Source organism: Prionailurus bengalensis, chromosome B3 (genome assembly GCF_016509475.1).
Source record: "Prionailurus bengalensis isolate Pbe53 chromosome B3, Fcat_Pben_1.1_paternal_pri, whole genome shotgun sequence".
Lineage (NCBI taxonomy): Eukaryota > Metazoa > Chordata > Mammalia > Carnivora > Felidae > Prionailurus > Prionailurus bengalensis.
In genome coordinates, this window is record NC_057355.1 from 84,460,422 (window position 1) to 84,476,630 (window position 16,209).

Sequence of the window (16,209 nt, forward strand, 5' to 3'; positions counted from 1 at the left end):
TGCCTGGCGGGGGGGGGGGGGGGGGGGGGGGGCGCAGGTGGGCAGGAGGCGAGGGGTCCGGGACCTAGCAGCGAGACTCGAGAAGGCGGGGGTCGCCCGGCGCCCAGCGGGAGTGGTGGCGAGTCAGGGCTCGGATGTGGTGTCAACCTGCCTTTCAACAAAAAGAAACTTTCGGCCCATTTTTGTCCTCGCTTGTTCGAAACTCATTTTCAAATATAATCGAAAACTCAGGAAAGGTCTTTCTGCCGCTTGACGTTAAGTGCTCAGCTGCCCTAGTAAGAAGTCGTGGCAATGTTTAGCCATGGCGACTTTCTGAATAAAAGGGCTTCAGTAACCTGCAGTAGCCTGACCTAGTAACGCTAGAAGAAAAACCAGGATTCTAAGTGTTGAAGAACGAAAAACTAAGTAAAACGCTAAACAGTGCCCTTCAACCGCAACCAGTCGTGTCGCCCGAGACCCCGGGCAGCCAGGGTCAGGTGCCCTTCAGCCCTTTCCCCCTCTACCACCCCACCACGCACACAGGGTGGCCCCACCAAGTGCCCTCTGGTCCTTTCTGACTTGGACTCCGTCAAAGGTAAACGCAGCAGACAGTAAGTAAAGTGGTGAAAAAAGATGTCATTCAGTGACTACTGACAGTAGGGGAAAGAGCTGAGCTCCAATCCGATTTGTGCGGAGGTGATTTGGGCGTTTTCCTGGAAGAATGAGAGGAAGCGGGCTCAGTCCAGTCAGAGAAGTGAAAGGTTACAAAGGGTAGTTCGGTGTAACTGCTGTTAGGCGGTTGTGTTTGTTAGCTGGCAGTTACTGAACTGAGGATGCTCTCCTCCCACAGACTGGGAGATAGGCCCTACTTCCTTCCCCATCACATTTCAAAGTCCTTGAGATGGGAGGGACCCTTCAGAGTTGTAAGAGATCCACATTCGCAGTCGCAAGCCCTTTTTAATAAATGCCCTATTTACAACACAGGTTGGGGGCCTGTGTCAGGTGTTTAACTTCCTCAGGCTGGAAGTCAAACTTAGGGACAGAACCTTGTGCTGCTAGAAGCTATGCTAGAGTCTGGTCAAGTCTCAGTGCAGGAAACAGTCTCAGTGCAGGAACAGTCCTTATGTGTTCAGAGTTCTGCAGCTCTCAGCCTAAGAAAGTCTCTGGTGATGAAACAAGATAACCCGGCACTTCCCCCTGGCTGAACCCTGGCTCCTGGACCCTCCTTTTATATTCTGTTCTCTTTGATGACATTGTTTGCCCATTCAACAACTGTTTGTTGTTGTGCCAGACACTTTGAGGAACTGGTAACAAAAAGGCCTCTTGGCGTTCATGTTTTTTTTGTAGAAGGGGCAGAGGGAGTGGGAGAAAATCAACAATGGACACAATAGGTAAATTAATTAGTGTGTTAGCTGTTAGTGGGTGCTCAGAAGAGGTTACACGAGAAGGTGCTATGCTTCAAGCAAAGACTTGAAGGAGGTGAGGGAGTCAATCACGGAGGGGGCGGGGGAGGAAGCATCCCCGGCACAAAGGTCGGCTAGCGCAAAGGCCCAGGTAGGACTGTGTGTGGAGAATAGCAAGGAGGCCCTGCGTCCAGCGCAAAACTGAAGAGTTGTACAAAATTAAGTCAGAGAGGTGACTAGGTTGGTGATAAGATCATGAGGGTCTTGTAGATCATTGTAAGAGGTCCCACACCATCACCACCCCCGCCCCCCATGGATAATATTTTTACTTCACTTGGAAATCAGCTACCTAGATGTTCCAGTACCACTTTAACCACCTCTTGGCATCTCGGCTGAGAATACCTGTCTCAGTTCCGCCTGGAAATCGACCACAGGTACTCGCTGCTGCCGCCACCGTCTCCTTGGGTACAGGTGACGCTCTTGACTTGGACTTCCATCTCTGGGAGTGTTTTTCTCTAGTCCGTCTCAGGTGTAAGTGGTCCCTGGCCGGGTCCATCATGCTGCTGGCTGCTCCTCAGAACAGACCATCAGGCATCTCCAGAGACCACTCCGCTCTGCGCAGATCATTGTAACACTCTAAATGTGAGTGAACCAAAAGTTTTTGTTTTGTTTAGTGTTTGAAGTAAGGTCTACATCGGGGTCCCGGCTGGTTCAGTGGGTGTGGCATGCGACTCCTGATCTTGGGGTCGTGAGTTGGAGACCCAAGATGGGTGTAGAGGTTACTTAAAAATAAAATCTTAGGGGGCGCCTGGGTGGCGCAGTCGGTTGAGCTTCCGACTTCAGCCAGGTCACGATCTCGCGGTCTGTGAGTTCGAGCCCCGCGTCAGGCTCTGGGCTGATGGCTCAGAGCCTGGAGCCTGTTTCCGATTCTGTGTCTCCCTCTCTCTCTGCCCCACCCCCGTTCATGCTCTGTCTCTCTCTGTCCCAAAAATAAATAAATGTTGAAAAAAAAATAAAAAAAAAATAAATAAAATCTTAGGAAGAAGGAACACACACACACACACACACACACACACACACACACACACGGCATCCAATTCGGGGGCCCGAACTCACAACCTCAAGATCAAGAGTCAAATGCTCTACTGACTGAGCCAGCCAGGCAACCCCGAGCTGGGAGGTTTTGAGCAGGGGAGTGCCTTCATCTGAGTCCTCCGCCTCCCACTCCGCTTGGCACCCAAAATAATAATTACCATTATAATTATTATTATCGTTGTTAATAAAAAATAAGAAATCAGGCTGTTAAAGACAAAAGCAGGGAAATCAGTCAGTTAGTTCAGGAGGCTTGCATAATCCAGGCAAGACGATATTGCCTTCGTATGGTGGCATAATCTGCCACACCAAAAAAATGTCATTTTGGCCTAAGGATTATTTTGAACTAAAGGCATTTAAAAACCAGCAGGTGGTTAGGCGGTTTGCAGCCGCCTACCTAGTGCCCATCCCAGTGGGTTCTCCTCCGCTCCTCCGCGAGGCCACCGCCGCACAACCAACACGCGAGCTTCACCGACGCCCCTCCTCGCCACTGCCGCCACAGACCGCTGTAGTCCCCACCTGTAGAAAGGAGCGCCGGGAGGGGAAATGCAACGGGCGAGAGCCCCGGCCCAGGCATCTTGACAATCGCGACCCGGGAGGCTGGGGCCACCGGCCGGGCAACCGCCAAACGCAGGGGATATGCTCCCTCTGCCCGGAAAGGGGCGCTGGGGCAGCGTCGGCCCTGCTCTTTTTTCTAAAGGGCCTTCCAACCACGCCAAGGCATGCCGGACCTCCGGCTTGCCAGTGTGGTGGCCTCCGTCATTTCAAGAAGAAGCAATGACCCGGGCCTGTCAGCGTGCACCCTTCGATAGCTCAGCTGGTAGAGCGGAGGACTGTAGGCTGGATACGTGTGGGCATCCTTAGGTCGCTGGTTCGATTCCGGCTCGAAGGAAGTGCCTGTCGCTTTTGCGCCACGGGGCGGGGGGCACCGCCCCCCAGCGCCCCGCCCCAACTCTGCCCCGCCCCGGGCACCTGCAGCCTCGCGGCAGCCCCTCTCCCACAGGCCAAAGTCAGTAAGTAAAACCTATAGGGAACACCTGCCTACGTCTGCTCGTGTGCCGCCGCCAGGGAACACACCTGCGCCTTCTTCCCGCAGTTTACCTGCACGTGCCCGTGGACGCTCCACGTCCCCGCCGCTCCTGCCTTGTCTCAGCCCCACGCCGTCCCGCGCCCTTCCCCACTTTTACTCGCCCACTGCTCCCGCTCCAGACAAACGCGTGGGCAAAGAGGTTCTGCCCTCGGCAAGCCCTCGAGGCTGACAAGCGTACAGGTCGTCACACGGGTCGGGAACAACCATGGCGTCCTTCATGAAAACTCCCCCTCCTCGATCTCCTGCCTTGCCTCCGAGGACGGTCGCTGCGTCGGTCGCTCCCAGTTGCAGTCTCTCTGTCTCCTCCTTCCCTGTTTCTCATAGGGTCTATAAATACACAGCTCTACGGAGACAGAAAACCCTCTTCCTCGACCAGCTTAATCTACTCGTGGGACAGAACTGTCACTCTGAGGTTTTCCAAGCCATCGCCAATTGTGCGCTTGCATCGAAGCTGACACTGGCAGAAACGAAATGCAGCAGGGCCCCCCTCATGGGCCTTGCCAGTCGCGACGAGAACTTCAGCGGCCCCTTCAGGTTTCTTGTCAGTCTGAGGACAGGGCGGTGGTCCGGGTACACTTCCGTTTTCCCGTGCCTTCGCACCTGTTCTTGTAGCCACGGATGGCGGGGCTGGGGGCGCTCCCGCTGAGAGAGCAGTGATTACTCACACTCTGTGCACGGGTGGTAAATCCACCCGTACCGATTCTCCCGCTACATCGGACGGAGGGAGAGGGAGATGGATGAAATATTTCTATCTTACCCGCTTTCTGGCCACGGAACGACCGGACCGCTGGGGTCTCCACCTGTATGCAGAAAGGGGAGGGGGCGAGCGGGGGTGGGGGTGGGGTGGGGTGTGGCGGCAAAACGCAGACTTAAGAGTCAGAGTCGGGGCGCAGAAGAGTGGGAGTAGGGGTGGAGTGAGACGGGGGCAGCTGTCGTCACAGTCGGTCGGGCGCACAAATTCACGTCCTTACTTACACAGGCAGCTGGCCTGTGGGTTCTGACCAGCTGGCTGACTTAGCGCTGGGCCCTTAAGGCTAAATTGGCAGGGCCTGAAGAGGGAGACACTGAGGGCCTGTCAGAGAGCACCCATCCAGGAGAAAACGGGCTTCATCCTGGGGACAGAGCCAGGTTGTTGGGGCTGCGGGTGGGTGCAGAGAAGAACGCCAGGGAAAGGTCCTTGTTCTCTTCCCTCCTGTGGGAAGGAAACTCCAGAGACTCAAAGTACAGTTGGAGCGCATCACAGAGGGGGCTGGCAGCGGAACCGCACCGGGAGTGTGGCTCTCTGAGGCCTCAGGGACCCGGCTACTGCCATCCCTGACCTCTGAGACCACAAGCGCCTTTTCGGTTTTAGTTCTGCCTCCCAAACTGGAGACTGCGTTTTCCCCGGCCCCCCGCCCTTCCTCTTGGTTCGCTCCCCAGCCCGGTCTCAGTGCTACTGTCCCACTGCCTCCACGGGTTCAGGAGGCCCTGCCTTTGAAGTCCAACAGTTGACCTTCGGGAAGCCACAGAGAGACCCCAGCCTCTAATGTCACCATCTACAGGCAGAGACCAGCAGACAGGCACCAAAGATAAAACCTCAACCACCTTCACTGGATGTGCCTGATGAGATGTGGAGGTGTGGAATCCCTGGGGACCTAGCTTTGGCGCTTTGGGGGACTAGCAGGGTGAGGGGTGGAGGGGGGAGGTGGGTTTTGGCATCCAGCAAATGCAAGAGTGGGCCCTAGCATGGCGGACGCTTCCTGTCCGGGGTGTCATGGGGAGTGGCCGGGTGCTTCCAAGGTACGGCCCCACATCCTTGCAGACACAGCAGTGCCTGCCACCCAGTCAGGCAGTGGCGACACAGTCAAGGGAAGGCCACGTAGATGTGACCTGTTGTGCCTCTGTGGGACTTTCACTGGGTGGGTGGGCACACACCCGAGGGGATGTTAAAATACATGGAGCCAGGGCAAGGAGTCCAACCCCGGCACTGGTGTTCTCTTCTCCCCGGCCTTTGACTCCAGTGCCTCTCCAGGAAGTCCAAAGCACCTTGACCTATTTCAGGAAGTAACCACCTCCCTCAAAGGAATCCAGGTCGGTGCGCACAGGAGGGTCAAAGGAGCCAGGCCACCAGACTGGCCGACACGGCTGGGTATCAGTCGGCCTCATCATGCCCTGAAACATGGAGCTGTGCCAAAAAGTAAAGCAATGTGCCACTGATGTGGACATGTCAAGCACACAAGAGCCATTTTGAAAGGGTTCCCACTGGCCAAATCGAGATCATGATAATAATCGATCATAGGGGCGCCTGGGTGGCTCAGTTGGTTAAGCGTCTGACTTCGGCTCAGGTTATGATCTCACGGTCCGCGAGTTCAAGCCCCATGTCAGGCTCTGTGCTGACAGCTCAGAGCCTGGAGCCTGTTTCAGATTCCGTGTCTCCCTCTCTCTCTGTCCCTCCCCTGTTCATGCTCTGTCTCTCTCTGTCTCAAAAATAAATAAACGTTAAAAAAAATTTTTTTTTAAATAAAACAAAAAAATAATGGATCATAATCCGTGGAGTAAAACAGGTGCAGGGCCTAAATGCAATCACACATCAGTATCCGTGAACGCTAAGCACCACCGGATCTTGGCCTCCAGATACACAAAATGGAAAAAAAAAAAAAAAAAAAAAAAGGAACCAGGGCTCCTTGGAGACCCACCTAGCCACTTCTTTGGGTTTTCATGTTACTATGGGGTCTCCCACGTACATGGAAAAAATCTGTATGCTTTCCTTCTGATATTCTGTTTTACGTCCAATTTAATTCTCAGGCCCTGCTGGAGACCCTAACAGGGTAAAAGTAAAGTTCTGTCTCCCCTACACCTTGAACCAGAGTGAAGCATGATGGAAGAACAGAAGAGGAAGGCATGGGAGAAAACTAAGGTGCATACCCCTGACTTACCTTTTTCTGATGGTTTGTAAAATGATCCCATTCTTCTAAAGTGAGAAGGGGCTGAACCAGGCTAGGTTGGAGGCCGATGGGGTAGACTGGTGGGTGGATCCTCACAAACTGTGAGATCGTGACCTGAGCGGAAATCAAGAGTCAGGATGCTTGACTGGACTGAGCCACCCAGGCGCCCCAGAAACTTTTTTTTTTTTTTTAACCCCGCGATCTAGAAGTTAATTAATGAAGCATATACTAAAAGCCTATTATGCCGCCATGCACTGTTGTAGCCACGTATGGAATGGAGCAATCAACAAAATAGACAAGAATCTCTGGCCTCGTGGAACTTACCTCTCAGGGGGTATAGTTAGAAAACTAAAATGCAGGGGTCCTGGGTAGCTCAGTCCGCTAAAGCGTGGGGTTTGGGCTCAGGTCCTGAACTCACGGTTGGTGAGTTCGAGCCACGGATCTGGCTCTGTGCTGACAGTTCAGAGCCTGGAGCCTGCTTCAGATTCTGGGGCTCCCTCTTTCTCTGCTCCTTCCCCGCTCACGCTTGCTGTCTCGAAAACCAAACGCTAAAAATTTTTCGGAAAAAAGACAAAGCTAATAAGATGTTAGATCGGTTCTCCAAGCGTCTCTGGGATCAACTGGGAATCCTGTACTACAGAAGGGGCTGCTATCTAGAGTTTGGCGGATTCCGTGAAAGTAAGGTCTCTACAAAACGTTGCTGCGTTTCGCGGTCGTAACCAGCCAGCCCCCGCGGGACTAGGCGATGCTGAAACTGTGGGCCCAGGAGCACGCGTTGAAAGCGCCTTGAGGAAACAACGCGAGAGAAAAAAGAAAAAAACCAAAACAAAACAGGAAACCCCAAGACACTGCCGAGACTGCTGTCCCGACGCCATAGGCGTAACTGTGGAGAACTGAACGTCCAGAAAATCGCTTTTGCGCCAACGCGGGCAAGAAAAGCCGTTTCTGCTCTTCGCAAACCCAGACAACCAGGGGAAAGCGCGAACGCAGTCCCCCACTACCACAAATTATGCAGTCGAGTTTCCCACATTTGGGGAAATCGCAGGGGTCAGCACATCCGGAGTGCAATGGATAAGCCTCGCCCTGGGAAAACCACCTTCGTGATCATGGTATCTCCCCTGCCAGGTAAGTATGAGTTGCTCGCCCCGCCTCGACCCACACCCTCGCGCTCGCCACGCTTCTTACACACGGTCACTTGCCCCACGCGGCTTCCGCGCCCCGGATGCCCGCAGCCCCCCTCAGCTCCAACCTCTCCCGTCCGCAAAACAACCTCGGGCGCCTTTGCCTAGCCCCCACGCGGGACGTGCGCGCCCAGGCTGTCCGGGACCGGCAGCCAATGCGCGCATGCTCATCTACATACGCCACGCCCTGTCGCCGGAGTGGGCGGAGGAACTTCACACCCTTGGGGGACGAAAGTAGAAGAACCGGGGGAGCCTGGCTGTGATTCTTCCAGTTAAAATGAACATTAGTTTGTAGTTCTCTTATTTATTTTATTTATTTGTTTTTTTAATTATGACGTGGATTCATGAGCAGATGGCTAAGAAAGGTTTCTCCAGACGTTTCAGTGCAAAAAGGTGTTGTTATTATACGTAGCACCAGCACAGCACCCGGTGGGCAGGCAGAAAGAGCTGCACTGGGCTTGTGAGGAGTGACTTGATGATATATTTTTAAATTTGTGGAGGGAGGGGGGGATAGAGATAAAGTAAGTTTCCAAGGAATTTTGAAGCAAGGCTTTCAGGACCCTGAGGGGCTAGCTGCTGTCATGGTAAGGTTGCTTTTAGTTTTTAACGAAATATAAACATTAAGGCACTACGGCAGCCGTGAGCTCCTTGAGGAAGGTCACGCTCTGCATGTTTCAGCTCTCTATCAGTGGGCTGCAAGCTGTAAGGAGATCTAGTTTAAGCTACGTTTCTCTTGCCTTTGTTTCCCTCATCCATCTGTACACCCATGTAGGGCTAGAACTCTTCACTCAGAGCCCCATGGTCTACCAACTGAGCCAGCCAGGCACTGCACAGCAGTTTGCAGTTTGCAGTTGGATTGAGGGGTTTGATTTTGTCACCGTTTTTTTCTAACATTTTCCCCACTGAGAAATCACAGTCTTTGCAAAGGCTGGTGAGCCCTCGTTTGGGTTTTCTAGTTTGTTTACTTGTTTCTTTGGCTGACCTTGTGGCCTCCAGGAGGTTAGGACAGGGTTGCTTGACTTGTGGGTTCGCTTTAGGTATGACACATCGACTGTGTTAAGTGGGGGGGGGGGGTGGGGAAGGCCCCCAAATATATGTAGTATGCTACCGTTTGTGTAGGAAAAGTGTGAAAACAAGAAAATTATACAGTCTTGCCAAAAGAAACAGAAGACTAGGGACACCTGGGTGTCTGACTCTTGACTTCAGGTCAGGTCAGGTCAGGATCCCAGGGTCGTGGGCTGGGCACTGAGTGTGGAGCTTGCTTAAGATTCTCTCTCTCCCCCTCTGCCCCTCTCCCCTTCTCCCCGACTAGCACTCTCTAAATAGATAAATGATGAAATTGCCTGGCGGGGGGGGGGGGGGGGGGAGTGGAAGGAGAGAGTGATGCTTTTCTGAGTACACCTTTCTCTGTAATTTTGACTTTTGGAATTCTATTAATATTTTACATATATTTTTAAATCACAGGGGGAACATCCCTAACGTTGAACATAAGCATAACCGAACCTAGCGATCTGAGATGAATAGTGTAGCCACACTGGAAGAAAAAAAAATAACCAACTGAAATGACTTTTGGGCGCAGTACATCGACTATAAACATCTTCAAGTCCAAAGACAAGAACTGCAAACACATACTGAACTGTCCCATAGTAGGTTTGTATTTCATAGCTGTATGGTCGTAACAGTTCTGTAACAACGTTGTGTATATTGTAGGATTGAGCTAATGACTAAATGGATGTTGGGAGTCAAGGTTCTTACTGTTGGAGAAAGGAGATACAAACAAATATGGAATGATGGTCCGCCTGGGTGGCTCAGTCTGTTGAGCGGATATCCGACTCTTGATTTCAGCTCAGGTCATGATCTCACGGTTCATGAGTTTGGGCCCTCCGTCGGGCTCTGTGCTGATGGCTCAGAGCCTGGAGCCTGCTTCAGATTCTGTCCATCTGTCTGTCTGTCTGTCTGTCTGTCTGTCTCTCTCTCTCTGCCCCTGCTCATGCTCTGTCTCTCTTGCTCTCAAAAATAAATAAACATTTGGGGCACCTGGGTGGCTCAGTCGGTTAAGCGCCTGACTTTCGCTCAGGTCACGATCTCGCGGTTCATGGGTTCAAGCCCCACATCGGGCTCTGCGCTGACGGCTCGGAGCCTGGAGCCTGCTTTGAATTGATTCTGTGTCTCCCTTTCTCTCTGCCCCTCCCCTGCTCATGCTCTCTCGCTCTCTCGCTCTCTCTCTCACAAAAATAAACATTTAAAAAATAAATAAATAAACATTAAAAACAAAACCAAAAACACGGGGTGCCTGGGTGGCTTAGTCGGTTAGTTGGTTAAGCGTTCAACTTCAGCTCAGGTCATGATCTCACGGTTTGTGAGTTCGAGCCCCTCATCAGGCTCTGTGCTGACAGCTCGGAGCCTGGAGCCTGTTTATTCTGTGTCTCCCTCTCTCTCTCTCTGTCCCTCCCCTGCTTGTGATCGGTCTCTCTCTCTCTCTCTCTCTCTCTCTCAAAAATAAATAAACGTTAAAAAAATTAAAGCAAGCAAACAAACAAATATGGAATGGTGGAGGGCAAGGAGGACCCACTTGCATAAAATTGAGAGTTGGAATTTAAGGTACTGGTGTGGGCTCATTATTTATTTTTTTAATTTTTTTTTTTTTTTTTTAAAGAGAGAGAAGGAGCGAGTGGGGGAGAGGGCATAGAGAGAGGGAGAGAGAATTTTCTTTACGTTTATTAATTTATTTTGAGAGGGGGGAGAGGGGCAGAGACAGAGGTAGAGAGAATCTTAAGCAGGTTCCACACCTAGCAGGGAGCCGGAGGCAGGGCTCAATATCATGACCCCAAGGTTATGACCTGAGCCAAAATCAAGAGACGGATGCTTAACCAACTGAACCACCCACGTAGCTGTCCCTGGGCTCATTGTTTTTAATCTACATCTGTAGACAGGTGTTAGGAAATACACATATTCTCTACCTCTATCCACTGAAGGGGCCTAGAGGCAAAGACAGTAGCATTAGACATACCTACCGCCTTGATCTTGCTTCCTTTCTTTTTCTTTTTTCTTTTTTTCTTTTCTTTCTGTCTCCTCCTCCTCCTCCTCCTCCTCCTCCTCCTCCTCTTAATGTTTATTTGTTTAACGTTTATTTGTTTTTGAGACAATGTGTGAGCGGGGGAGGGGCAGAGAGAGGGGGGCTGAGGATCCAAAGCGGGCCGAACTCACCAACCGAACCCGTGAGATCACGACCTGAGCCAAAGTCGGCCGCCCAACCGACTGCGCCACGCAGGCGCCCCTTGATCTTGTTTTCTAAAACCACTCCCCACTAAAAAGAACCAGGCCTCTTTGGAGAAATAGATAATTTTCACGAGCCAAGACAGATACATAATGGCCCTGGAACATCTGGTGCCAGAAGACACGGAAATGCTCCAAAAATGCTATGGACATGTCCGAAGGACACCGTAGGCACCCTGAAGGGGTTTTTATAGGCCCGATCTGAGAACATTAGAACATCAAAATAAATTTCAAAACAGTTTTGGGTTACAAACAACTGAACAAAATAACAACCATGAGTTCGTATCGTTAGCACACAGGGAAGGAGGGAAAGTCCTACCTTACGATGCCAGCTGATAACTGAAGAATGAATGATGGCATTAGAAAATGGACATTTGGCAATCATAACGCAAGAGCCATCAGTGGATGCTAAAAACTGTTGTGTTAAACAGGATATTCACATATCCTCAACTTATCTCCATACAAATCACTTAATAATTACAAAGGGAAAACTTGATGAACACCTCCAGTGGCCGACAGTTGCAGTGCTGGCCCCAGTACCCAGGTGCTTCTGCAACACCCCAGCCTACTGACTTTGGCCTTCGCTATGTGACTTGCTTTGGCTAATGGGACATTAGTAAATGGGATGCAAGCAGAAGGTTGAAAATCACTTGCTCACTAAGACTGGCCCTCACTTGCCTGTCCTGAGGCCACCATGAGAAGAAGCCTGGGTTAGCCCGTTGGAGGATGACATCGCCGGAGTGAACGTGAACCCTGTCTGCCGAAGTCCCCTAGACCGACTAGGCCCCAGGTGACCTGCAGGCTGGCCGCCGCGGCTCCAGCGATCCCGCTTGAGACCGGCAGAACTGCCCGGTGGAACCCAGCCAGAATCGCTGATCCACAGAATTGTGAGCAAGTGAAACGGTCATTATTTCCAATCGCTAAGTTTTACGGCAATCTGTTACACAGAGACGGGTAACCGATACACCTCCTTCACTAAGTAGTCGATGTTAACCCCACCGGTAATAGAACAAACTGCCTTCACGTGCCTCCAAACGTGGTGCCCAGAGGAGGCCTGTATACATCTGCTAGGTCTGTCATAATAAAATACCACCAACTGGGTGGCTTAAAAAAACAGAAGTGTCTTCTCTCACAGTTCTGGAAGCTAGAGGTCCAAAAGCAAGGTGCCAGCAGGGCCGTACTCTCTCTGAGGCTCTGAGTGGAATCGTCCCCCGTTACTCCCCAGCTCCCGGTGGTGACAAGCCAAGCCTTGGCTCGCTTGCGGCTACATCACTACACTCTCTGCTTCTGCCATCGCATGGTGTTCTGTCAGCGAGTCTCTTCACGTTGCCGTCTTCCTCGCGTAAGGAAAACAGTCACATTGGATCAGGGCCCGCTCGAGTGACCTCACCTTCACCCGACTGTATCTGCAAAGATCAGATTTCCAAAGAAGGTCACAGTCCTAGGTACCAGGACTTAGGACTTCAACATATTTTTTTGGAGGGACACAAACCAACCCATAACAGACACGGTATCATTTACGTAGCCTTCGTGTCAAAAATGCAAGTACAAAAATGTACTTGCGAGGGAAGCCAGGACAACTCAAAAACTGAAGGACGGTCTCCAAAATGACTGGCCCGTAGCGTTCAAAAAGGCCTGCATCATGAAATGCAAAGAACTACCTGGGAACTATTTCAGATAAAGAGACATGACAACTGAATGCAACACATGATTTTGAATTTTCCTTTGCTCTAAAGGACATTATTGGGACAATTGATGGAAAAGGGAATAACGTCGGTAGAGTAGTAAGATTGTATCAATGTTCATTTCTTGGTTTTGATAATTCTCCTGGGGTTAGGGAAGAGAACCATTTGTTTGTTTTGAGGAGTAGTACACCCTAAGAAAGGAAACTTCCTGAAACAACTAACAATCCAAAACGTGGGCCACCTGGGTGCTCAGTCCCTTAAGGGAACGAGCCTTGGTCATGATCTCACGGTTGGGGGCGGGGAGGGGGCGGAGAGGGGGCTCGGTGCGCGTGGGGCTCCCCGCTGACAGCACGGAGCCTGCTTGGGATTCTCCCTCTCCCCTGCTCTCGCCCCGTCCTCCCGCTCTCTCTCAAAATAAATTAAAAAACAAAAGAAAAGAAAAGTAAAGTAAAAGGACGTACAACACGTTAACTCGGATCTTGATGCTGCTAGAACCTCAGAGAAGTCTTTGCTGACCCAATAATCTCTAGTCCTGTCTCTTGCCTTGCTTTGCTCCAGGGACCCGATCACCCAGGAACACACAACACTTCAATCATTTTGCTCCTATCTGAAGAGGATATTTACCTTTACCTCCACTCGATCTCCGGAAAGAATCTTCTTGTACAGAAGAGGAAAAGACAAATCCGGGCAGGCTGAAAGAGGCAGCCGAAGCCCACAGGATGAAAACGTGATATTTCCGTTCATTTGATTTTCGGAGACCATTGGACGCCCCTCCCCAGCCCACACATCTACTCTTGAGAATGGACGCCTTGTCCTGACTGACGCCCTCTGTTCAAATTTTCCTTTCGTTGTCGCAAGATTAGGTTACTACGTAATCCGAAAGGTCATACTGAGGATTAAGACAATTTCGTGTTAAATTGGTGACAAAACTCTTAGTATTTAAGGTTGAGTTGATTCTCTGTTGCGCATTGCATGTAATTTTCGTTGCAAGGAAGGGGAGACTTAACCCACCGCCTGGGTGGGGCCTGCAGCTTCTGGACGCCGCGGGACCCCGTCTTCTCGGGTCTCCCCTCCGGTCCCGACTCCTCGCCGCCCTCCCCCCATCCTTCGCTCCAGGCACCGGCGGTCTGCCGGGACACTAGCACATCCGTTGTCCCAGAGCTGGAGCCGCGACGCGGGGAAGCGCGCGACAAGGCGTGGCGTATGTAGATGAACAAGCGCGCAGAGGCTGCCGGTCCCGGACCGCCTGGGCGCGCACGTCCCGCGTGGGGGCTAGGCAAAGGCGCCCGAGGTTGTTTTGCGGACGGGAGAGGTTGGAGCTGAGGGGGGCTGCGGGCATCCGGGGCGCGGAAGCCGCGTGGGGCAAGTGACCGTGTGTAAGAAGCGTGGCGAGCGCGAGGGTGTGGGTCGAGGCGGGGCGAGCAACTCATACTTACCTGGCAGGGGAGATACCATGATCACGAAGGTGGTTTTCCCAGGGCGAGGCTTATCCATTGCACTCCGGATGTGCTGACCCCTGCGATTTCCCCAAATGTGGGAAACTCGACTGCATAATTTGTGGTAGTGGGGGACTGCGTTCGCGCTTTCCCCTGATTTTTCATAGTCCGAATGAAAGAGCTTGGGCTTAGCTACGCGGCGGGGTGGGGTTGTGTGTCTGAGCTTCGCACCCACGATACGGCCGCGCTGTTGCTGTGGCGTTATTTCTCGTAGTAACGCGTCCCGGGACGCCCCAAAGAAGCCTGCAGGAAAGTAGAAGCGCGCTTCTCCGCTTTTGCTTGGCTTTGTTTTGCTTTTCTTTGCCTCGTTTTCCGCCAATTGTAGCCCGCGTACTGCGGCAGCACGGAGAACATTTTTCCGGTCGCCTGAGAACGTGGTGATAGGCGAGCACGTCAGGGCTTGCGGGGGGCCAGGAGACGGCGCAGAAGTACGTCTTCGCTTCGTGGTCGTTTTCTTTTCTTTGTAAGTCCTGCCACACCTCGTCCCCCGCCCCCCCCCCCCCCCCAGCAGTGTCTCCTTGAAATCCACCACCCTGCTCTGTTAACTTGTGCGTAGTGCCTCACTTCAAAAAGGTCTGTTTGAGCTCAACTTCTGTAGCAGTTCACCACGGAATCTGTGTTGTAGGCGCTTTCCCAAACTAGGGGCAGAGGAGAAACTCGCCCAGTCTTTAAGCCTCACGGGCCTTAGCGGCCCGGGGACCCCCACTTTCTTTCGCAATTTCCTTTCTTTACCATCCTCCACCTTCACTGCCACCGACCCCGCCACCTTCATTCCTCCTGGGTCGTTCATTCCTACTGCTCGCGTCACTCTCTTCCCCTCAGAACGTGCAGTAAAGACACTCTGTGGGAGAAACCCTGTACTACTACCCAGTGCAGGGCTTTGTCTCTGTTACTGGGCGTCTTCCTCTTTCTCCTTTGTGTCCCCCAGGCACAAGATGGTCCCTGAATGTTTCGTAAATGCCACACCACGAGAGTATTGAAACCAGTTTTTGGTTTGGTTTGGTTTTACGGCGAACCAGCAGCTGAGCTGCGGAATACTTCCATTGTTCTGGAGGTACAAAGTAGCATCTTTCCTAAAGTATGCCCTTGAGGGAGTAACCTACATTCTTCACCTTCGTTGTGTGTTTTGTGACAAGGCCCTTCCTTGGATAGTGCGGTCAACTCATTTATGTGTGTTTTTGTTAAGCACCCTGCCCCACACTAATATGTAACTTGCTGCTTCCACTCTACCCCCACCCCAACAGACACCGTAAACATGTAAACCAGGGACCAAGGGATGTACCTACCACTCTCCTACCCTTGCCCGGAATAAGGCCCCCTTGGTACAAACAAGCAGATTAGCGGATGGATAGGTGCGACACTGTATTACTGCCTTTTGCCCCGTACTTGCTGTTTCTTAGCATTTACACAGCACCGTCACGTTTTCAAAGCACTGTACCAATGTTTATTAATCCTCACAACACCCCTGTGAGGTAGGTAGGTCAGTATGTCCTTTGTAGTAGAGAAACTGAGGCAGACAGAGGTCAAGCGAACCAAACCTGCCTAGGCCACAAGGGCAGCCGGCGAAGGGACTGCACCCGAGTCCCGAAGCCAGGGCTCTCTGTCCCGTTCATCCACTGGTGAGCATCGCGTGGGCGTCTTCTCACCAGCGAAGGGGACAGACAGGAGGACCAAAGACACAGATTTCTCAAGCAAACGTGGGGGGGGCGGGGGTTAGTACAAACGACATCAGGGAATAACCAGGGAACAACGCCAGTGAAAGAGAGAAACGTGAACCAGCACACCAGTAAGGCAAGAGAACATGCCGGAGAGCAAGGCTGGGATCATGGTGACTACGCAGAAGACCTAGACCAGGGGTGGGGAAAATGTAAACGAGGAACCCACCTACAAGGTGACCAACCCAAAGACCTGTGGTTTCCAACTGGAAGAAAAGTTAGACAGTGAAAAAAACCAAACCACACAATCGAATTTTAAATTAGAAATGACGTGGCGATAATTCACATTAAAAAGGCCAATCGTATTTGTATTGTAACTAGTACCCTTTTTGGAGCCTTCCATTCCAAATATTCCAATCTCCCCCCCC

General features: G+C 51.8%; 1 protein-coding gene, 1 long non-coding RNA gene and 3 other non-coding genes across 6 annotated transcripts; 3 read left to right on the forward strand and 2 right to left on the reverse strand.

The window, feature by feature from the left end:
• Nucleotides 1-24: 24 nt before the first annotated feature.
• Nucleotides 25-3,761, reverse strand: LOC122468993 (SNRPN upstream reading frame protein-like). The gene is given in 4 exon segments (XM_043555972.1): nucleotides 25-1,858; nucleotides 1,861-1,887; nucleotides 1,890-2,018; nucleotides 2,872-3,761. Coding segments are annotated over 3 exon segments (186 nt in total). The 5' UTR covers nucleotides 1,942-2,018; nucleotides 2,872-3,761; the 3' UTR covers nucleotides 25-1,751.
• On the forward strand, nucleotides 3,277-3,366 carry TRNAY-GUA. The gene is given in 2 exon segments: nucleotides 3,277-3,313; nucleotides 3,331-3,366. It is a non-coding gene; the product is annotated as a tRNA-Tyr (tRNA).
• Nucleotides 3,761-13,565, forward strand: LOC122468994. 2 transcript variants are annotated; one of them, XR_006293366.1, is made up of 5 exons: nucleotides 3,761-5,179; nucleotides 6,349-6,460; nucleotides 7,168-7,171; nucleotides 9,134-9,319; nucleotides 13,189-13,565. It is a non-coding gene; the product is annotated as an uncharacterized LOC122468994 (long non-coding RNA). The 2 variants fall into 2 exon arrangements; XR_006293365.1 differs by having other exon boundaries at nucleotides 4,404-4,692.
• On the reverse strand, nucleotides 7,458-7,621 carry LOC122469825. The gene has a single exon (XR_006293709.1). It is a non-coding gene; the product is annotated as a U1 spliceosomal RNA (small nuclear RNA).
• Nucleotides 13,566-14,058: 493 nt separating the features above from the next.
• Nucleotides 14,059-14,222, forward strand: LOC122469836. The gene has a single exon (XR_006293718.1). It is a non-coding gene; the product is annotated as a U1 spliceosomal RNA (small nuclear RNA).
• Nucleotides 14,223-16,209: the final 1,987 nt, after the last annotated feature.